The sequence below is a fragment of the Equus asinus genome, chromosome 21 (genome assembly GCF_041296235.1).
Source record: "Equus asinus isolate D_3611 breed Donkey chromosome 21, EquAss-T2T_v2, whole genome shotgun sequence".
Classification (NCBI taxonomy): domain Eukaryota; kingdom Metazoa; phylum Chordata; class Mammalia; order Perissodactyla; family Equidae; genus Equus; species Equus asinus.
The window spans coordinates 51,225,022-51,249,315 of NC_091810.1; the positions used below are offsets into that span (position 1 = coordinate 51,225,022).

Sequence of the window (24,294 nt, forward strand, 5' to 3'; positions counted from 1 at the left end):
CTGCTATATAATATTTCAACATGTAAATATGCTATAATTTATTTCCTTTATTGGTAGGCATAATAGCTATTACCATCTTACTGCCATTATAAATAATGTTTTTGGATTATTTCTTTGGGATAAATTTCCAGAATGAGATTTCCAACATTTTTTCTGGCTTCCAATTCACACTGACAATGAAATCCAAAACCTGTCTATAGGGCTGTAGGTGGTCTGGCCCCTCTCCATCTCTCTGACCTCATCACCTTCCACTCTTTGCCCCCTCACTCTATTCCAACATGCTGAACACACTCTCACCTCAGGGCCTTTGCACTGGCTGTTCCCTCTGGAGGGCTCTTCCCCCAGATGGCTCACTCCCTCACTTCAATTAAGGTCTTGGTTCAAAAGTCACTTCATCACAGAAGCCTTCCCTGATCACCCTGAAATAGCACAGACCCCCACCATCATTCGCTAGCCTTTACTCTGCTTTACTTGTCTCACATCACTTTCACTTCCCAGCCATGTCAGGCACTTGTATTTGTTTACTGCCAGATCCCCTCTACTAGAAAGTTGGCACAATAAGAGGTGCTTTCTGTTTTATCACTGCTATACCTCAGTGCCTACTGCAGCACAGTCACAGGTGCTCAGTCTATCTCTGTTAAATGAAGCACCTGGACTGTGCATGGTGATTAGCACAGCTCCTTCAGACACAGACCTCAGAGAAGATGGTGTACAAATGCCCGTGGAGACCCACTTCTGTGTCTTTCCTTACAAGTAGCTGACCTTAGACTTCTGCCTTGCGGTGGGTATATAAATCCTCTCCATGTATTGGGGCAAATCACCTTCAATCATCTAGAGGGCACCACGGTCTCCTAGCACCTTTCCCTCTAGTTTTAAACATTATGAGATTAAGAGGGTAGGCAAAAAATGACAGGTTACTGGCTAACTAGATAACCTTGGGCTTGACCTCCTTTAGCTTCAATTTTCTCATTCACCAAACAACCACAATATCTGCCACCTTCTACACCTGTGTTGCCCTACCCATACAGTAGCCATTAGGCACACATGGCTAATTAAAATTAAGTTTAAATGCGTTAAAATGAAATACATTTTAAATTCAGGTCCTCAGTGCCTCTAGTCACATTTCAAGTGCTCAATACACGTGGCTAGTGGCTACCATTTTGGACAGCACAAATAGAACATTTCCATCACTGCAGAAAGTTCTACTGGATAACACTGTTCTAGACTGATGAGAAGAGTAATGAATGAAGACACTTATTTGAAAAATTATTTTGCCAGCTAAAATGGCTAGCACAGAAAAGTGCAGAGAATAATACACCACCACCTTTGTACCCAGTCCTAGTTTAAAAAAATCTTGGTACCTAGTTCCTATTAAACGTGTTACTCTAACGGAGTAAAAATACATTGAAACTCTCATTTTAACTTTGTCTCAGGCCACTGGCTGAGGTTCTACCTTGTTTACTAATCACCTGCTGAGTGCGTGCTAGATACTATGTCCTGCTGCAGGCCCTCGAATGGCACCAAACACAGGGCTGGAGCTGCACCTGGAAAGCCTGTGAAACCTAACGGAGGAAGTTAGTACCTTGGGTCCATTCCTTGCATTACAATCTCATCCTGTTTGCATTCCATCATGTCATTTGTAAACATAGCGTGGAAGTATGGGATTGAGGCTGCTAAGACGATCCGGTGAGCACTGAATTTGTGGTCCCCAATCTGTGGGCAAAGTAAAATACAGACAGACACTGAGGAACGAAAATACAACAACCCAATCTGCCCCTTCCACAACTTAAGCCTCTGCCCACTGGAATGGTACTGAAGGCATCCCAGTACATGACAGCAGAGGCTTATCATGGAGACCCTGAAGGATTTTAAATTCAATATACTCAGTTATAGTAAAAGAATGTCAACAATATGTTTTAATGAGGTATTCAAATGGTTAAAAAACATGAACCTGAATGCCTCAAGTGGTAGTTTTTGCTTATACGGCAGTCTTCACTGCACCCTTCCCAACTCCCCCACCAACCTGATTTCTCTAATGCTTTATCCCAAGCCCGGTTTTATTAGAAGGTGAATGGAATAAACTGTCCAAGAACCCTGGAGCTCCTAACAGTAGGTTCCTCAAGAAGAGTAAATACACAGTAACAGGAAGAGATGAGGAGAAACGACACCAGACTTGAATACGGGGCATACGTGGGGAGCAAGCACAGAGCAGGCATCATGGGCACAAATGCTGAGGGGGTGGTCTTTGGGCACCAACCAACCTGTGGTAGACCACAAGGAGCCCAAAGTTCCTCTGAAGGAGGCAAATGACACTGGTAGCAGCCAGCTGGAATGACTGGTGCTGTGGACTGGCCAGTACTCGGCGTGACCCCCAGGGCTCAGGCGCATGGCTCTCACAGCGACAGAGGCTGACTCTCTCCAATTTGTATCAAACCCTTGCCGATACACTCTTAGCCTGGGGAGTTCTATAAAGTGCTTTCCAACTATCTGCCAAAAGGATATTTCCTTTAATAAGCTTTGCCATTTATAGCTCCAAGCCACATAAACAACTCCACTTAAGAACTTTCTACTCTTCAGAAAGAGCAAAACAGTCTATTTTCCCCCTTCACCTGAGTTCCACATTAGTGAAATGCCAGAGCATCTCATTACCTAATGCTCATCTCTTTGTGTCACGTATATTCAAGGATTCTAGCTCAGGTTGTCACTATGTCCTCTTTTTCACTGAACTTTAGGTTTATTATCTATAAACTGTCCTTCAAGATCACACACACTATCTTCCACATACCAAAGGATCCTTAACAGATTCAGATTCTACGAGTGCTTTATATAATCCATGTATCGCTCTACTACTGGTGTTGGGGACATTAAATGGCTGTGTGCTTTGGCGGTTTTTCATAATTAAAAAAAAAAATCACAGTAATACATACAAATATGTCTTAAAGTTGGTCTACAAGGCTTATAATGAAAACCAGCAGTTTCTGCTCCTGTTCTCATTCCCGTTCCTAGGAGCAACCTCTTTCTGCTGGTATTTATCTCCACCTTTCTAAGTAATATGCCTATAATATTACTTCTTGAATTTTCACTTTTAGTTACTATTTGTGGTAGTCAGTCTCCAAATAGCCTCCCAGGCCCCTTGCCTCCTTTACACCCTTGTGCAGCTCCCGCCCACAGTGTCTCAGGGTTGGTCTGCATGGTCAACAGGATATAGCAGAAGTGATGACGGCATGTCACATCCAAGGCTAGGTAATAAAAGGCAGTGCAAATTCCTCTTATTGTATCTTCTGTATCACTTGCTCTTGGAGAAGCCAGATAACAACATATCCTGAGGAGAGGCCCATAAGAAGAGGAACTTGGGCCTCTTCCTACAGCTACCTGAGTGAGCTTGGGAGAGGATCCTCCGGCCCCAGTCATGCCTTCAGATGACTGCAGCCTCATGAGAGGTCTCTAAGCTGCTTCTAAATTTCTGACCCACAGAAATGATGAGATTAAAAAAAAATTGTTATCTTAAGTCACTCAGTTTTGGGGTAATTTGTTACGCAGCAAAAGATAACTATTACATTACCTATTTAATTTTTATGATGGAAGATTAGGATTTTGTTCTGACACTCTCTTCACATACTACTCCACTTACTCTCTCCATCTTCCCAAAGTATGTCAAATTTTGGTTAAATTAATATTAAGGATTGCATTATTAAGTAGATGTGAATATTATCTGTAGTCAAGCCATGATGTATACTATGATTACATTTCCTTTTTTGTATAATTTTTATTTTCCCTGGAGATGATAAAAAAGTGTAAAACTCCTTTTAGTACGTTCAACAATCAGGTACCCTAGCAGCTTGTTCTTGTTTGTTCCTGAGACATCCTTATTGGAACTGTCCTTCTGGAATTCCCTTCACCTCACCTATACCGTGTCCTGGATCCCATTTAGTCTGCTTCCTTATTTATTCTCTTGTTCTGGTGCAAAGTGTCTTCTAGTAGAGTTTCCTAAGAAAGGGTGTGCTATAAACTATTTTTACTCACAGCACTTCTGACACTAAATATGCAGGTTTTTTTCTCATACCAACCAATTCTCCAACTCTCTAGACACCACCCGGTGTCCTACAATTTAATTCAAATCTGACACTAACTACTGTGAGTTAGTACAGAGCCCACAGGTTAACAGCTTAGTCCTACAAGACTGCTCCTGCTTCAGATGCCAATTGCAAGTCTGGGCCAGCCATACGTCTGACCGACTGGCTATAAAGCTGGGGGGTGGGGGTTCCCCACAAACCCCTCCTCAGGTTTGACAATTTGCTATTATGGCTCACAGAACTCAGGTAAAACAGTTTACTTACTATTACTGGTTTATTATAAAGGTGATATAAAAAATACAAAAGAACAGCCAGATGCAGAAGTACCTAAGGCAAGGTCTAGAAGGGTCCCAAGCACAGGAGATTCTGTCCCCGTGGAATTGGGGCATGCCACCCTCCTGGCACATGGATATGTCCACCAACTTGGGAGCTCTCCAAACTCTGCTGTTTAAGGTTTTTATGAAAGTTCCATTATGTAGGCATGACTGACTAAATCATTGGTCACTGGTAATTAGCTCAATCTCTATCCCCTCTCCCCTCTCCAGAGGTCAAGGGGTGGGGCCTCTAATCACATGATTGGTTCCTCTGGCAATCAGCCCCAATCCCGAAGCCACCTAGGGGCCCAAAAGGAGTTACCTCATTAGCATAAACTCAGGTATGGTTGATTGCTCCTCTCACCTCTATCACTCAGAAAATTCCAAGGGTTTTAGAAGCTCTTGTATCAGAACTAGGAACGAAGATGAAATATTGTAACAAAAGATACTCTACCACCCCTACCACTCAGGAAATTACAATAATTTTAGGTGCTCTGTGCCAGGAACCAAGGACAAAGACTAAATGTATATTTCTTATTATATCACAGTATTACAGGGCACATGCACAATATGTCTGAAAATGTCTTTATTGTGCTTAAACTTGGGGCTAGTTTAGTTGGCTATAAAATTCTAGTTGGGGATATTTTTTTCTGTCAGAATTTTGAAGGTATCACTCCATTGTTTTCTTGCTTGTTACTTTTGAGAAATCTAGTGCCACTGTGAATACTAACCCCATGTATGTGACCGCAATCTCTAAAAGCTTTTAGGACATCCTCTTTATCCTCAAAGTTCTGAAATCTTAGTGTTAGTTTTCTTTCATTCATCGCACTGTATCAATCTATAGACACTATTTTAGTTCTGGGAATATCTTTTCATACCATTTCTTTGGTAATTTCTCTATTGCCTATTTTTTCACTTCCTAAATTTCCATTAGTCAGGTGCTGGACCTCTTGGAATGATCCTGTAATTTTTAAATCTATTCTCCCCCATTTTCCATCTCTTTCATTTGGTGTATCTTCCAGGAATCTTCTTCAACTTTATCTTTCAATATTTCTCTATTGCAGCTTTTTACAGTGGCTATCTTTTGGGGGGTTTTTTTGGTGAGGAAGATTGGTCCTGAAGTAACATCTATTGCCAATCTTCCTCTTTTTTTTTTCTCTCTCTCTCGCCAAAGCCCCAGTACACAGTTGCATATCCTAGTTGTAGGTCATTCTATTTCTTCCATGTGGGAGGCCGCCACAGCATGGCCTGATGAGCAGTATGTAGGTCTGTGCCCAGGATCCGAACCAGCGAACCCCAGGCCGCCAAGTAGAGTGTGCAAACTTAAACACTCAGCCATGGGGCCAGACCCTGGCTATCATATTTTTAATTTCCAAGAGGTCTTTCTTGTTTAACTTCCAAGAGGTCTTTCTTGTTTTCTGAAGGTTTATTTATTTATTTTTTAAAGAATCTTGTTCATGTTTCACGAACACAATATTTTCTCTAATCTCTCTCAAGATATTATAGTTAAATTTCCGTCTCTCCTTCTCCTCCTCCCTCCTTCTCCCTGCTTTTACTGTTTCCTCTGAGTTCTTTTCTCCTCCATTTGTTTTGGTCTCTGTCTTTTAGGGTAGAGGCTTTCTTTAAATGTCTCATGACGTGGCTATCTACTCATACTTTTAGAAGCTATTTGAAAGCTGTGCGTGTGGGGGCTAGGCTTGTCAACTTGTGGACTTCACATTATGGTGATCACGCAAGAATCTGCCACTTTACTGAGGACCACCAGAAGCAGTCAGTATCTTTAGGACTTTTTCTCTAGGGCTAATTTTATCAGAGAAGGATCTTCCGATCTCTTGCATGGGGTGCCGGCCTACAGAAATACTGGAAAGTGGGTGAAAAGGGGTGATGATCCTATCATTCACTATTTATCACTTTGTCTTAAAGCTCTTATTTTCAGTTTTGCTCCATATTCCATCCCTTTTATACCTGGTGTGCTTCTGGTTCAATATCTAAGACTAAAAACCTCTGTCTGAGAGTTGGCATTTAATCAACGTAGGCATTTGATTGCTTTTCACACAGACTTTCAATTAATCTTTCTGTTTTCAGTATTTGTTTCTCCAATTCTGGAGCTATTCCAGGGTTCTGCATTACATCTCTTTCTTCTCAGTTTCTCTCCCTAGCAGGCACTTTGAGTTCCTCGGGCCCACTAAGTTCACCACACAGGCTTTCTGGCTTTAACATTCCATTGATCTCTTATTTGCTGACATCTCTTCTCCCTTTTACTATCATTTTAATGAAACTATGGGAGGGGAGGGAGCTTAAAATCTGTGTTCGATTTGCTGTGTTAAACTGCTATGCATTTATTTATCATCTAGAAAGTAAACAGAAGACAAAAGAACAAGCTGTATGTGCATGAACTGGGTGACCTGGTTTCCCAAAAAAGTTCAGCTAAAGAGAAGACAGGCCTATTTCGGGATGTGCTAGCCAGATTACATCTAAACTATGCGTTCAGTTAAGGGGAACAACAAATTTGTCTTTATCTAGAAGAGGAAGACCAAGACGGGAAAAAGTCTGGAAGCTACATCTTATGAGGAATAGGTAAAGAAGAGTTGGTTTGGAAAAGATAATTTGGGGGGAGACACAATAGTTGTCCTCAAATCCTAGAAGGGCTATCACATGGATGAGGGCAGATGCAGAGGTTACAGGGAGGCAGATTTTAGTTTATCAAAAAGACTAAGAGCCTCTCACCTAAGAATGTTTAAGGGAGTCCTTCACTGGTTCTAACTATTAAGGGACCTTCCAATTTCACAATCCTGGGCTACTATACTTTTGTGAAAAGCTTCAAAAAACCTAAATATTCTCATTTGTAATCTCAGTTAAAAAAAAGTCACTTAAAAAAATGAGATGATCATTTATTGAGTTCCTTTTGCTAAGTACTCATACATATTTTCTCATTTTAGTCCTCTGCTTCGGTGGTTTTGCTGGTTCGGATCCTGGGTGCAGACTTAGCACCAGGCGTCAAGCCATGCTGAGGCAGCGTCCCACACAGCAGAACTAGAAGGACCTACAATTAGAATGTACAACTATGTACTGGGGGGCTTTGGGGAAAAGAAGGAAAAAAATAAAAAAAGATTGGCAACAGATATTAGCTCAGGCCCAATCTTTAAAAAAAAAGAATTCTTAAAAAAAAGTTTATTAAAAAAGGGACAAAGTAAATAGGAAATCAAAATATTACTTTAATACTGATGAATCTAATACTGTAAACTATGGCTTATATAGGAGGGCAAGTGTGTTCTCTATTTTAACACCTTGAATGACACAGGCCCACACAAGGGTCACTTTCTCCACTGATGTGCAATTATACACTGTTACCTCAAATCTCCCCTGTTCCCTATCCCTAAGGTGACAAAGAAATGTGAACTGATGGAAGAGAATTTAGAAAAAAATAATCAATAAGCAACATATAATTGGTTAGTCAGAAAAGGCTATTTGGCATCCTTCCCTACCTTTAATCACATTTTGCTATACTCATCTCTAAAACAATACTTACTATAATTATAAAGTATTATCAATGAAATGGAATCAGGCACTAAATTTAAAGTATTGGGAAGAGCCAGGTTCAAAGTCCAAGATAGAACAGAGGAAAGAAATTATCTAACAGTGTAATGAAGCACTCTGAACTGAAAGAGCTAAACCCATGAACACAAGTGGAAGCTGCCTAGGCCGGACCAGGATACTAGGTCTCTGTGTACACAACACATACCCAGTGCCTGTGCTCATACTACCACTTACTAAGCACGTGTATTAACACCAGCCACTTAACCATTGTGGAAGGATTTTCAATGACTAGCATCTATAAAGCAAATTAGGGGCAATCCCAGGACTTCCTAGGTATATACAACACCTCCAAATTTGCTTCTAAGAAAAAAACCAACTCAAACAAGCCCAAACCACTTCCATTAGTATTGCCGCAAAGACTCAGCACTCACGCCACTTGGCTTCTACAAAAAGTGGATACAGAACCTCTTCCTGAGCAGCAGCTCTGCATAATATGATCTGAAGGCTGAAACTGAATGTTGTTTTTATTATTAAGCCCCTGTAACTTTAATACCTGTTAACAGTTTTGTTTAGAAAATTAACAGAGCTAATGAAGCTACACGAAGGGGAAAGAGATTAGGTTCTAAAAGTCAATGGGTAACTTAAATGCATGTGTGCTGCAACTCCATTACACCTGGTTTTTAAAATCATGAACACAGTATTCCTTTGACAAATGTTAAAAATCAAAGTAGGGGGCTGGGCCAGTGGCATAGTGGATAAGTTTGCACGCTCCACTTCAGCGGCCCAGGGTTCACTGGTTCACAGCCCAGGTGCGGACCTACACACTGTTCATCAAGCCACACTGTGGCAGCGTCCCACATACAAAATAGACGAAGACTGGTAGAGATGTTAGCTCAGAGACAATCTTCCTCAGGCAAAAAGAGGAAGATTGGCAACAGGTGTTAGCTCAGGGCCAATCTTCCCCTCATTAACAAAAAAAGAAAAAAATCAAAGTGGTGATTCAAGCACAGATATGAAAAGGAAAGTGATGTGATGTGCAGCTGGAAAAGTAGACAGGGCACTCAAGAATTCTACATGTCACTTTAAAAGTGTGGGAAACCAGGAACAGTACTGAGGAGGGATCTCCAAGTTGATGAGGCCACTCCACGCAGATAGAAGGAGCATGGACTGGCAGTGCCATTTGCTTAGGTCAGGAATGAGAGAAAAGAGCTAGGTTGGGGATAAAAGATCAAGTCAAGTTTTGGACAGGCTGACATCAGGTGCCTGGGAGACATCCAAACAGAGATACTACGTAGGATGTGGATGGATACATCTGGAAGACAAAGAGGTGAGTCTAGGCTCAACTGATACTTTTGGGAGTCATCAGCGCAGAAGGAAGAGATGACTAAGGGTGAGAGCTCAGAGTGCAAAGAGGATGTAAGACAGCCTTGAGGAACTCCAACACTTAAAGACCACCTAGTAGAGGATGCATCCACATAGAAACAGAGAAGGGAGGGGCAGAAGGAAGAAAGGCAACGAGAAGAGAAGCTCGGAGATGTATGTCTGGAGGTAGAAGAGTCTAGGAGCAGCACTGGTGCACCCTGCCACTAGACAGGCGGGGTGGCAGAAGCACTGGAGTTAGGAGGCCCGCACTAGCTGCATTACCTCACACAGGCCTCCTCCATGTTTGGTTTCCCGACTCACAAAAGGAGATCATTCCTATTCATCTGACTTCTCAAGGGTTTTTGAAAAGATTTAGCATAAAAGTATATGAGAACGGTTGATATGAATGTCATTTGACCGAACTGTCAGGGTCACCTGAAATTCCTGAAATGTCAGTGAGAAAAAAGTGATGTGTGTGCAGACCAAGCTGATGTTGCTGCCAGTCCTGGGTCTTGTTTGGAAGGATGGATTTAGGCTGATTTGTTCCAGGCTGGCCACCAACGGGCACATGTGCAGACCTGACAGAGGTGCTCCATAATGGTAAATAGATGAATAAATAAATGACTGGATGGATGGGCTTTGGAGCAAATTGAAGCTATTTAGCTGCTTCTGAGAGGGGCTTCAGAATAGCAACTTTGGTCTCATTAAATTAAGTGATATATAATACACGTGAAAATACCTAGCACAGTATCAGGCACTTAGGAGACATTTTACAAAAGTTTTTGTTGCACCCAGCTGAGAGCAACAGCCACAAAAAGACTAAGATACAAATAACTGAAATCCTTACAAGTTCAGTCTGATTAATAGAACCCCGATCCAGGGAAAACTGAGTTTTAGGGCCCGCTCTACTATAGGTATAAGCAAGCTGCCCAATTTTACCATGTCTCAGGTTTCCAGGTTGGAATACTGGATTATTATTTATGGGGGCATGGCAAGGAATACAGTGGGAAAAAAACCCCTGAGATTCTCAAGAGAAGCACTATAAATACTGGTAAACTTCACTGCAATCAATCACTCTATTAGACAATATTGGAAAGTTCAGCATAGCATTAATGGTCGAAATACTTGCCAATCCCTTTACTTGTGCCCATCCCAGGGGAGACAGAGAGCATAAGCCATATAGTACAAACTGCACCAGCTTCCAGGCCAGCTGTTCCTTTCTATATGACGCAGGCAAGTCTCTTCCCTTCACCCCTGAGCCTCATTTTTTTCATCTGTAAATAAGGGGCTTTAACTGGATCAGGTTTCTCAATAAGTAGTAGCTGTGAGAGTAACAGCAGCCAAGACAAATCCAGTAAAGCCTTTCTTTCTGATCATGATGGCATCTACATACATTTGAAAAGTAACTGTACACACACGTACCAGATATCATTTATCTAGCCTACAGACGGGTGCACATTTGGATTTGACGACACCTTGCAATTACTCTGAGGAATCCTTGTGGTGCAGGAACCCCAGCACCAGAGGTGCTCTGCGGTCCCTCCTGGTTAGCAGAGTCTAAGACAATGACTAAGCAAAAGGAACCAGAAATCCTGGGCACCTCATCGCCTACCTAAGTTTTGACTTGCTTTAAAACACACCCCTTCACATTTTCTTCCTTGGAAAGACTGGGAAACTGTCCTTTCCTGGCCCTCCTTGCTGGTATCTTTGGATCAACAGGGATAGGGTAGTGTGACACCACAAATTCTGTCCCTATGACAGGCAGGTGGGGCTCAAAGTTCAAGCAGCTGCTTATTCAAGCAGGAAAAGAGGCAGGGCAAAATCTGAGTTGGGAGTAATCTGAGACAGGTGTTCCCAAAGAAGGCAAAAGATACACCCAGAATAGATTTCTCTGATGGAAAACAGTTTGATACCATTGCTCCTGCCTTCAAGGAGCTCACAATGAACATAAATAAAACAATAAGTAAACAGTTAAGTTCCAGCCTGTGCAGACAGATTACCCTTGGGATCAGCGGGCTTTAAGACTAAGCTTTTAGGCAGTCACAAGAGAAGCTGAAAGTGTGTGATAAGCAGTAATCCATAACTTTATTGAGGTACAAATTTGAATCATACAGGCTATGAAGCTGGTGTGTAAAAATGAGTCTACAAAATGGAGACGTAGTAGGGATGGATTACTCTCTAAAATTCCTTTAGGCTAGAAAGTTAATAATTATAAATTTGTTAAGAGAGAGAGCATACCATGGTGGATAAGAACAGGTACTTCAATAAACGGTGTTGGGAAAACTAGACAGCCACATTCAAAAGAATGAAAGTAGATCATTATCTTACATCATACACAAAAATTAACTCAAAATGGATTAAAGACTTGAATCTAAGACCCGACACCATGAAACTTCTAGAAGAAAACATAGGCAGTATGCTCTTCGACATCAGTCTTAGCAGCATATTTTCAAGTACCATGTCTGACCGGGCATGGAAAACAATAGAAAAAGTAAACCAATGGGACTACATCAAACTAAAAAGCTTCTGCACAGCAAAGGAAACCATCAACAAAACAAAAAGACAACCTAACAATTGGGAGAAGATATTTGCAAACCATATATCAGATAAGGGGTTAATATCCAAAATACATAAAGAACTCATATGTCTCAACAACAAAAAAACTAACAACCCAATTAAAAAATGGGCAAAAGATAGGAACAGACATTTCTCCAAAGAAGATATACAGATGGCCAACAGGCACATGAAAAGATGTTCAATATCATTAACTATGAGGGAAATGCAAATCAAAACTACAATGAGATATCACCTCACTCCCGTCAGAATGGCTATAATTAACAAGACAGGAAACAAGTGTTGGAGAGGATGTGGAGAGAAGGGAACCCTCATACACTGCTGGTGGGAGTGCAAACTGGTGCAGCCACTATGGAAAACAGTGTGGAGATTCCTCAAAAAATTAAGAATAGAACTACCATACGATCCAGCTGTTACACTGCTGGGTATTTATCCAAAGAACACGAAAACACGAATGCGTAAAGACACATGCACCCCTATGTTCACTGTGGCATTATTCACAATAGCCAAGACTTGAAAGCAACCTAAGCGCCCATCAAGGGATGAATGGATAAAGAAGATGTGGTATATACATAATGGAAAACTACTCGGCCATAAGAAATGATGAAATCTGGCCATTTGTGACAACATGGATGGACCTTGTGGGTATTATGCTGAGTGAAATAAGTCAGAGGGAGAAAGTGAAATACCATTTGATCTCACTCACAAGTAGAAGATAAAAACAACAACAGACAATCATATAGAGACAGAGATTGGATTGGTGGTTACCAGAGGGGAAGATGGGAGGGAGGAGGGTGAAAGGGGTGATTAGGCACACGTGTGTGGTGATGGATTATAATATCTTTGTGTGGTGAGCATGATGTAATCGACACAGAAATCAAAACATAATTATGTACACCTGAAATTTATATAATGTTCTAAACCACTGTTACCACAATAAAAAAAATAAAAAAGAACAGGTACTCTGGAGCTAATTATCTAGGTTCAAATCTGGGTTCTGCCGTTTACTAGCTGTGTGACCCTGGGCTAGTTACTTAACCTCTCTGTGCCTCAATGTATGTATCTGCAAGATGGGGTAAATAGTACCTTCCTCATGTGGTTACTGTGAGGATTAAATTAGCTAACATCTGTAGGCACTTAAAACAGTTCATGGCACATATTAAGTGCTATATAAGTGCTTGCTAAATAAATAAAATGTTTTCCAATTTAGAACTTTATATAAGTTATTTTTAAGATCTTTAGAGAAGGGGTCAGCAAAGTATGGTCTATGGGCCAAAATCTGGCCTGTCTCTTGTTTTTGCACAGTCCATGAGAGCTAAGTATAGTTTTAACATTTTTATATGGCTGGAAAAAATCAAAAGACATATTTCATGATGTGAAAATGATATGAAACCCAAATTTCAGCGCCCATACATAACGTTTTATTGGTACATAATCATGCCTATACATTGGCAAAACTGAGCAGCTATAATAGTAACCAATGGCCCACAAAGTCAGAAATATTTACTATCTGGCCCTTTATAGAAAAAATTTGCTGACCTCTGCTTTAGAATCATAGGGAACAAATATTCTGAAGAGGGATGTGAACATGTTCTCTAGAAAGGAGAAGATGCCGATCACTTATCTAGGATACCCCCTCTCCCAGCCCACATCACACCTGACGTTCTGCAGGTATTCACAGACTCCCCCTGCTGAACTAGTATGAACTGTTCACACTCTGTGGAATTCAGCACTGAGATAACCAGGTCTTACACAAAATGCTTGCTCCTTTCAAAAGAAAATGAGCTAGGCCTAAAAACAGAAGCTTTCACACTGGAGCCATTGGCCCATATGGGCCTGCCACCACCAATGTGCCTTTTTTAAAAAACTTCAGTTTCTTAGCCATAGTTACACAATTATTTTCTCTTTCTCCACCCTCCATGGAGTTTAAACGCTAATTTGCCTCAGCAAATAATGCAGCCTTGTCCATCAGAAGTGTAGGAAGTGAGTTGCGTGGAGATGCCTTGAAGCATCTGCCTTCCTACCTCAGGCATCAACCAATCCTCCACCTTATTCAGCAACCATCAAGCACAAAGCCAGCTCAGCCCAGTTCTCCACCCCTAACTGAAACCTTACTCAGATGTGAGAGGAGTAAGGCTATTCCATGTTCGAGATGTGAAGCCTCAGTCTCAAGTACTGGACTTTTCTGTTTTTACCTACTCCAGGGGACTTCGAACTCTTTGAGGGTAATAAGGGCCTTGCACATCCCTTAAACAGCTCAGTAAATATTCACTGAAATTAAAATACCAACTCTATCCTCAATAGCAGCCCAGAAAATCAACAATTCCCTGTGAAAATAAATTAACCTCATTGAAAAGATGGCAGTGTCACCAAAGGGTATAGTCAAAATGAACCGGGTTCTCTCAGTTAAATTTAGAAAAGACTGAGCAGGAGGCATAGTTATTTTCTACTCATTTCCTTCAAATTTTTCTTAAATATGTAAATAGGTACAGTAAATCTTCAAATAACCATGCCACACGAGGGCTATTATAACAATAATCTATTATTACTATTAACTAGATATAATATATATCTTTACATAGCTATATAATACAGATAGAGCTATTAACTATATGTTAATATTAGGATCATAAACTATCAATTATCTATAATATTATGATAATGATAATCTATTAATCAACTATTTTGGTTACTTGGAGGTTAACAGAAAACACTTGTGTCTTCAACACATGCCACTAACAACCTTCCAAAAATATATGACTAGCTACAGACTCCATCTCATGTCAGCTCTGTCCAACGCTCCTTACCTTCTCCTGGGAACTTCTATCTTCATTTCAACCACACTACACAACATATGACCTAGGCCCTACCAATTAGACCCTTCCTCAGAGTTTTTCAAATGAGAAAGAAGAAAAAGGAACAGTCCCTCCAGAGCAGCAGGGAGCCATCAGATCAGATGCTCCATCACCCTCCTTGTGTGAAAACCAGTCTGCAGCGGAAGGAGGTTGCTGACCAAGGAGGCAAAGCGTCTTGGCAGCATTTCAGTGCCCCAGGCCCACCATCAACCCTGTCTTTTCTCCAGTTTGATTACATAAGCCAATAAACGACTGGTCTTGCTGAGACTAGTTCTGCCATTAAGAGCCAGAGTTCTGAGCACAGCAGTCCAGAGAAAGCCCTGGGGGAATTCAGAAAAGGGAGACCTTCCTTCCTGGCCTTAGTAGAAGGGCTACGACTGAAGGTGGCTTCAGCTCTGATTGGACCCTGTGGTGTCTCAAGGCCCCCATTCTGCTCACCAGTCAGGTGTTAAAGGACCCCGTTTGTAAAAACACCTCAGTGACAGCATCCACTACACGTATCAAAGGCATACAGCAAACAGTGTTTTACTGACTAGGAACACTGAGGGGCACACAGAAATGGTCAATAGATATATCTTCTGCATGGATGACTCATTTGTTGCATTCTCAGCAGTTTATTTTCTTGGAAAAGTTATCATTATTTTGGATAGGGATAACCAAACCCACCATCTGAATCCCCACCATAACTCTGAGGTATGTGACCTGCCTGACGTCAGACAGATAGGAACAAGGGCCACTTACTTCCTTTCTGTGAATGTGGACAGTAGATTCTGAAGAAATGTTTCTCCTTCCCCACAGCTCCACTTTCTTTTTCTCCCACCATAATGATACCCTGATAATGTTAACAGCCTTACACTATTAAGGAAATTGATTTTGCAATTTTAAAACTTCTGAAAAGGAGATCTCTAGGCTCAAACGGTTTCATTAGAGAATTCCACCAAATATTTAAAAAAGAATTAATACTAATTCTAAACAATCTCTTCCAGAAAATAGAAGAGGAGGGGACAACTCCTAATTGATTTTATGAAGCCAGAATTAGCCTAATATCAAGACAAAGACAATACAAAGAAAACAACAGACTAATCTCCCTCATGAATATACACGCAGAAATCCTTAACAAAATATTAACAAACAGAATTCATGGGCTAAAGAAAAAAGAAGTCACACAATCCTCTTAATTGATGTAGAAAAAGCATTTAACAAAATTCAACACCCATATATGATAAACACTCTTAAAACACTAGGAATAGAGGGGAATTTCCTCAACTTGACAAAGAACATTTACAAAAAACCTTTACCTAACATCATACTTATTGGTAAAAGACTGAATGCTCTCCCATAAAATGCAGAAAAAGGCAAGGATGTCCACTCTTACCATTGCTATTTAACAGAGTCCTGGAAGTTCTAAGCCAGTGTAGTACGGCAAGAAAATGAAATAAAAGGAATACAGATTAGGAAATAAGAAACAAAACTATCCCTGTTTGCCAATGACATGATGGTTTACATCACTGAAAAATCCAAAGCAATTTATGAAAAACAAAAACAATGCACCTAGAACTAATAAGTGAGTTCAGCAAGGTCACAGGATACATACAAGTTGTAGGACACAAGATCAACATACAAAAATCAATTGTATTTCCACATACTAGCAATTAACATGTGGACACCAAAATTTAAAATATAATTACATATATAATCATTCAAAAAAATCAAATACTTAGGTGTAAATCTAACACACTGATGTACAGGCCCTTGCAAGCTACAAAATGCTGATGAAAGAAATCAAAGATCTAAATAAATGAAGAGACATATTGTGTTCAAAGATTACAACACTCAACACAGTAAAGATGTTAATTCTCTCCAAATTGATGTACAGCTTTGATGCGATTCTTATCAAAATTCCAGCAAGATTATTTTTATAGATAGACAAGATTATTCTAAAATTTATATGGAAAGGTAAAGGATCTAAAATAACTAAAACAACTTGAACAAGAAGAAGAAAGTACAAATGGCCAATAATCACATGAAAAGATGTTTAACATCATTACTTATCAGGGAAATGCAAATCAAAACTAGAATAAGATACTACTTCACACCCATGAGGATTGCTATTATCAAAAAAACAGAAAATAGCAAGCGTTGGCAAAGAAGTGGAGAAATTGGAACCTTTATACACTGTTGCTTGGAATGTAAAATGGTGCAGCCACTGTGGAAAACAGTTGGGCAGTCCCTCAAAAAGTTAAACATAGAGTAACAATATGATACAGTAAGTCCATTCCTAGGTATAGACCCAAAGAACTGAAAGCAGGGTCTTGAAGAGATATTTGCATACCCATGTTCACAGCAGCACTATTCACAATAGCTAAAAGGTGGAAACAACCCAGGTGCCCATCAATAGATGAATGGATAAACAAAATGCGGTATACACAAACAATGGAATACTATTCAGCCTTAAAAAAGGAATGAAATCAGGAGAATGAGAAGATAAGCCACAGACTGGGAGAAAATATTTGCAAAAGACATATCTGATAAAGGACTATTATTCAAAATATACAAAGAACTCTTGAAACCCAACAATAACAAAGATGGAATTAAAAAATGGGCAAAAGACTTTAATAGACACCTCAGCAAAGAAGATACACAAATGGCAAATAAGCATACGAAAAGATGTTACACATCGTGTCATCAGGGAAATGCAAATTAAAAACAAGACACCACAAGACATTTATTAGAATGGCCAAAATCCAAACACTGGCAATACCAAATGCTGACAAGGACGTGGAGCAAAAGGAACTCTCATTCGCTGCTGGTGGGAAGGCAAAATGGTACAGCCACTTTGGAAGACAGTTTGGCACTTTTTTACAAAACTAAACACATTCTTACCATATGATCCAGCAATCATGCTCCTTGGGGTTTTACCAAAGGAGTTAAAAACATATGTCCACACAAAAACCTGTACATGGATGTTTATAGCAGCTTTATTCATAATTGCCAAAACTTGGAACAACCAAGATGCCCTTCGTAGGTGAATGGATCAATAAACTGTGGTACATCCAGACAATGGAATATTATTCAGCACCAAAAAGAAATGAGCTATGGAGCCATGCAAAGACACGGAGGAACCTTAAATATACATTACTAAGTGAAAGAAGTCAACCTGAAAAGGCTACATTTAGTAGGATTCTAACCATGTGACATTCTGGGAAAGGCAAAACTATGCAGACAATAAAAGGATAAGTGCTTGCCAGAAGTTAGAGAGGAGGGAGGGATGAATATGTGGAGCACAGAGGATTTTTAGGGCAGTAAAACTACTCTGGACGATATTATAATGGCAGATACATGTCTTAATATGTTTGTCAAAAATCATAGAACATACAACACCAAGAGTGAACTCTAATGTAAATGGACTCTGGATGATGATGATGTGTCAATGTAGGTTCATCGTTGTAACAAATGTACCACTCTGGTGTGGGATATTGATAGTCGGGGATTCTGTGTGTGCCATGGGGATAGGGTGTATGGGAAATCTCTGTATCTTCTGCTCAATTTTGCCGTGAACCTAAAACTACTCTAAAATTAACTTCTGTTTTTTTTAAAAAAGGAATGAAATGCTAATACATACTACAACACGGACAAACCTTGAAAACATTATACTAAGTGAAATAAACCAGACACAAAAGGATAATATTGTTATGATTCCACTTATATGAGAGGACTAGAATAGGCAAAATCATAGGGATAGAAAATACAACAGAGGCTAGGGGAAGGGGCAATGGGGAATTATTGCTTAATGGTTATAGAGTTCTGGTTTGGGTGATGAAAAAGTTTTCTTAATAGACAGTGGTGATGGTCACATAACATTGTAAATGCATTTAATACCACTGAATTGTACACTTAAAAACGGTTAAAAAGGTAAAAAAAAAATGAGTAAAATAAAAGAATAAATTAGGAGGAATTACTCTACCCATTTCATGATTTATTACCAAAAAAACTACAAAAGAAACAGTGGTAATACCAAATGCTGGGGAGGACAGAAAAGAACTGGGTCACTCATTATATTAGTCAGGGTTCTGTAGATAAACAGAACTAACAGGATATGATCCGTGCTGTGTACACATATGTGTAGCAGGGGAGACAGGGAGAGGGAAATTGGGACTGACACTGACTGATTTTAAGGAACTGGCTCACATAATTATGGGGGCTGGCATGTCTGACATCTATAGGGTGAGCTGGCAGGATGGAGATTTGGATAAGATTTGATGTTACAGTCTAAGAGTCTGAAATCTGCAGGGCAGGCCAGCAGGTGGGAAACTCAGGCAGGGTTTCTATGTTGCAGCGAAGAACTGTTTCTTCTTTGGGAAATCTCAGTTTTTGCTCTTAAGGCCTTCAACTGATTGGATGAGGCCCACCCACATTATGGAAGGTAATCTGCTTTACCTAAAGGTCTATTAATTTAAATGTTAATCACACCTAAAAAATATCCTCACAGCAACATTTAGACTGGTATTTGACCAAACAACTGGGCACCACAGCCTAGTCATGTTGACACATAAAAACCACTGTACTCATACATGCTGGTAGGAATGTAAAATGGTACAGCCACTCTGGAAAATAGTTTGGCAATTTCTTCTAAAACTAAAAATGAATTTACCATATGACATGGGAATTCTACTCTTGGGCATTTATCCCAAAGAAACGAAAACTTACATTCATGCAAACTTCTGTAAATGAATGTTTGTAGTAGCTTTATTTGTAATAGCTCAAACCTGGGAAAAATCTAAGTGTCCTTCAACAGATGAATGGTTAAACAAAATGTACAGCCATTGGATGAATTAAAAAACAAGACCCAACAATATGCTGCCTCGAGGAAACACATCTCAGCTCTAAAGACAAACACAGGCTCAGAGTGAAGGGATGGAAGACAACATTCCAAACTAATAGGAAACAAAAGAAAGCAGGTGTTGCCATACTTATAGCAGACAAAGTAAACTTCAAGATAAAAAAGACAATGAGAGACAAAGAGGGGCAGTATACAATGATAAAGAGGACAGTCCACCAGGAAGCCATAACACTTATAAATATATATGCACCTAACACAGGATCACCAAAGTATATAAAGCAACTATTAACAGAACTAAAAGGAGATAACAGCAACACAATAATAGCAGGGGACATTAACACCCCACTTACATCAATGGATAGATCATTCAGACAGAAAGCCAACAGGGAAATAGTTGAATTAAATTAAAGACTAGACCAGATGGACTTAATAGATATATACACTTCATCCAAAAACAGCAGACTACACATTCTTCTCAGGTGCAGATGGAACATTCTCAAAGATAAACCATACACTGGGAAACAAGGCAAGCCTCGATAAATTTCAGAAAATTGAAATCATATCAAGCATCTTTTAAGACCATAATGTTATGAAACTAGAAATCAACTACAAGAAAAAGGCTGGGAAAGTGACAAACATGTGAAGACTAAGCAACATGCTACTGGACAACAAATGGATCATTGAAGAAATTAAAGGAGAAATCAAAAAATATTTGGGGACAGATGAAAATGAAAATACACCATACCAACTCATATGGGATGCAACAAAAGCAGTCCTAAGAGGGAAATTCATAGCAATACAGGCTCGCTGTAGCAAACAAGAAAAACCTCAAATAAGCAATCTTAAACAAAACCTAAAAGAACTAGAAAAAGAAAACAAAGCCCAAAGTCAGCAGAAGGAGGGAAACAATAAAAATTAAAGCAGAAATAAATGAAATTTAAATTTAAAAAACAGTAGAAAGGATCAATAAAACTAGGAGCTGGTTCTTTGAGAAGATAAACCAAACTGACAAAGCTTTAGCCAGACTCACTAAGAAAAAAAGTGAGAATGTTCAAATAAATAAAATTAGAAATGAAAGAGTAGAAATTACAACAGATACCACAGAAATACAAAAGATTTTAAGAGACTACCAAGAAAAACTATATGCCAACAAATTGGACAATCTAGAAGAAATGGATAAATTCTTAGACTCCTACAACCTCCCAAAACTGAATAAACAAGAAACAGAGAATCTGCATAAACCAATCACAAATAAAGAGATTGAAACAAATAAAAAATCTCCCAAAAAAACCAAAGTCCAGGACCAGATGGCTTCTCTGGAGAATTCTACCAAACATTCAAAGAAGATTTAATATCTATTCTTCTCAAACTATTCCAAAAACTTGAAGAAGACAGAACACTTCCTAACACATTTTATGAAGCCAACATCATCCTGATTCCTAAGCCAGACAAGGACAACACAAAGAAGGAAAATTACAGGCCAATATAGCTGATGAACATAGACGCAAAAATTCTCAGCAAAATATTGACAAACTGAATACAGCAATACATTAAAAGGATCAAGCACCAATATCGAGTAGGATTTATACCAGGGACGCAGGGATGGTTCATCATCTGCAAATCAAGCAATGTGATATATCACACTAACAAAATGAGGAATAAAAATCACATGACCATCTCAATAGATGCAGAGAAAGCAAGTGACAAGATCCAACATCCATTTATGATAAAAACTCTCAATAAAATGGATACAGAAGAAAAGTACCTCAACATAATAAAGGCCATATATGACAAACCCACAGCCGACATCACACTCAATGGGGAAAAACTGAAAGCCATCCCCCTAAGAACAAGAGCAAGACAAGGGTGCCAGCTCTCACCACTCTTATTCAACATATTACTGGAGGTTTTGGCCAGAGCAATTAGGCAAGAGAAAGGAATAAAGGAATCCAAGTTGGCAAGGAAGGAGTAAAACTATGGCTGTTTGCAGATGACATGATTTTATATATAGAAAATGCTAAAGAATCCATCGGAAAACTATTAGAAATAATCAACAACTACAGCAAAGTTGCAGGGTACGAAATCAACTTACAAAAATCAGTTGCATTTCTATACTCTAATAACAAACTAACAGAAAGAGAACTCAAGAATACAATCCCTTTTACAATTGCAACAAAAAGAATAAAATATCTAGGAATAAATTTAACCAAGAGGGTGAAAGAACTATACAATGAAAACTATGAGACATTATTGAAAGAAATTGATGATGACATAAAGAAATGGAAAGATATTCCATGCACAAGGATTGGAAGAATAAACATGGCTACAATGTCCACACTACCTAAAGCAATCTACAGATTCAATCTATAGATTCAATTCTACAGAATTCCAATGACATTCTTCACAGAAAGAGAACAAAGAATTCCAAAATACATATGGGGCAACAAAAGACTCTGAATAGCTAAAGCAATCCTGAGAAAAAAGAATGAAGCTGGAGGCATCACAATCCCTGACTTCAAAATATACTACACAAAGCTATAGTAATCAAAACAGCATGGCACTAGTACAAAAACAGACACACAGATCAACAGAACAGAACTGAAAGCCCAGAAATAAAACCACACATCTAGGCACAGCTAATCGTTGACAAAGGAGCTAAGAATATACAATGGAGAAAGGAGAGTCTCTTCAATAAATGGTGTTGAGAAAACGGGACAGCCACATGCAAAAGAATGAAAGTAAGCCATTATCTTTCACCATACACAAAAATTAACTCAAAATGGATTAAAGACTTCAAGATAAGATGTGAAACCATAAAACTCCCAGAACAAAATATAGGCCACACTCTTTTACATTGATCTTAGAAAGATCTTTTCAAATACCATTTCTACTCGGGCAAAGGGAAACAGAAGAAAAAATAAACAAACGGGACTTCATCAGACTAAACAGCTTCTGCAAGGCAAAGGAAACCAGGAACAAAACAAAAAAAGACAACCCACTAACTGGGAGAAAATATTTGCAAATCACATATCCGACATGGGGTTAATCTCCAAAATATATAAAGAACTCATACAACTCAACCACCAAAAAACAAACAGCCCGACCAAAAAATGGGCAGAGGATATGAACAGACATTTTTCCAAAGAAGATATACAGTTGGCCAATAGGCACATGAAAAGATGTTCAACATCACTAATCATCAGGGAAATGCAAATCAAAACTACAATGACATATCACCTTACACCCATTAGAAAGGCTATAATCACCAAAACAAAAAAATAACACATGTTGGAGAGGATGTGGAGAAAACAGAACCCTTATACACTGCTGGTGGAATGCAAACTGGTGCAGCCACTATGGAAAACAGTATGGAGATTTCTCAAAAAATTAAAAATAGAAATACCATATGACCCTGCTATCCCACTACTGGGTATTTATCCAAAGAACTTGAACTCAATAATTCAAAGAGACTTAGGCATCCCTATGTTCACTGCAGCATTATTCACAACAGCCAAGATGTGGAAACAACCCAAGTGCCCACTGACTGATGATTGGATAAAGAAGATGTATTACATATACACAATGGAATACTACTCAGCCATAAAAAAAGACAAAATTGTCCCATTATCAACAGCATGGACGGACCTTGAGGGTATTATACTGAGTGAAATAAGCCAGACAGAGAAAGACAAACACTGCATGATTTCACTTATATGTGCAAGATACACAAACACATGGACAAAGATAACAGATTAGTGGTTACCAGAGGGGAAAGGGGTTGGGAGTGGGCATAAGGCTTAATGGGGCACATATATATGATCACGGACAAATAATAACATACAGCTGAAATTTGATAATGCTATAAACTATTATGACCTCAATAAAAAATGTTTTTAAAATGCACAGCTATACCATGAAATACTACTCAGAAATATAAAGGAGAAAGCTATCGATATACACAACAACTTGGATGGCCCTCAAAGCCATTAATGCTGAGTGAAAAAAGCCAATCTGAAAAGGTCACATACTCTACAATTCCATTTATATAACATTCTTGAAATGAGAGATGGAGAACAAATTAGTGGTTGCCAGAGATCAGGGATGGTGGGTGGGAGGGGGATGGGTGTGACTATAAAGGGACATCTTTGTGGTTATGGAATGGCTCTCTATTGTGGATGTCATTGGTAATCTTGACAAGAACGAACAGTGGCGGCCTGTTATAACTAACTTACCTATCTTACTCAAACATGAGTTCCACCAAGGCAACAATCTTTGTACGTTTTCTGGAATAGTTTAGCAATTAACACTCAGTATTTGGTGAACGAATGAAGCTTCTGAATGGGTCAACTCAATATATAATTGAGTATGTCACAAAGTCTCCATTTTGTTGGGCTCCCCAAGTCAGATCCAAATCCTAAACGAAGCCCGATCTAGCCCAACCAGTTTATCGCCCACCATGCCTCTCTTCTAAGCCGTTGGCAAGTCCCCTAAATTGCCCTATTCCCTCTGCTCAAGTGAATTACTCCTGATCACTGAAGATCTAGCTCAGATGCTGCCTCCTCTGAGGGGCTTCCCTGACTTGCAGGCAGTCAGCTTTCTCTTTCCTGTAGCACCTGGGACAAGCCTCCAGCATATATTTTAGCATACATTATATAGTTGCTAATGAAAGTCTCCCTATCCAGATCAAAATTTCTTCCCAAAGAAAGGAAAGGCTGTGTCCTAGCACTGAACACAGTGTC

At 39.4% G+C, this 24,294-nt stretch overlaps 1 protein-coding gene across 10 annotated transcripts in view; it reads right to left on the bottom strand.

The window, feature by feature from the left end:
- Nucleotides 1-24,294, bottom strand: part of KLHL18 (kelch like family member 18) — a 57,181-nt gene that overhangs the window by 20,441 nt on the left and 12,446 nt on the right. For 8 of the 10 annotated variants that reach the window (XM_014828829.3, XM_014828830.3, XM_070492956.1 and 5 more), the window contains one exon: nt 1,583-1,713. The exons of the other annotated variants lie outside the window; for them this stretch is intronic. In XM_014828829.3, the coding sequence (XP_014684315.1) occupies nt 1,583-1,713 (131 nt within the window). The remainder of the gene's footprint in view (nt 1-1,582; nt 1,714-24,294) is intronic. 10 annotated transcript variants of the gene reach the window in all.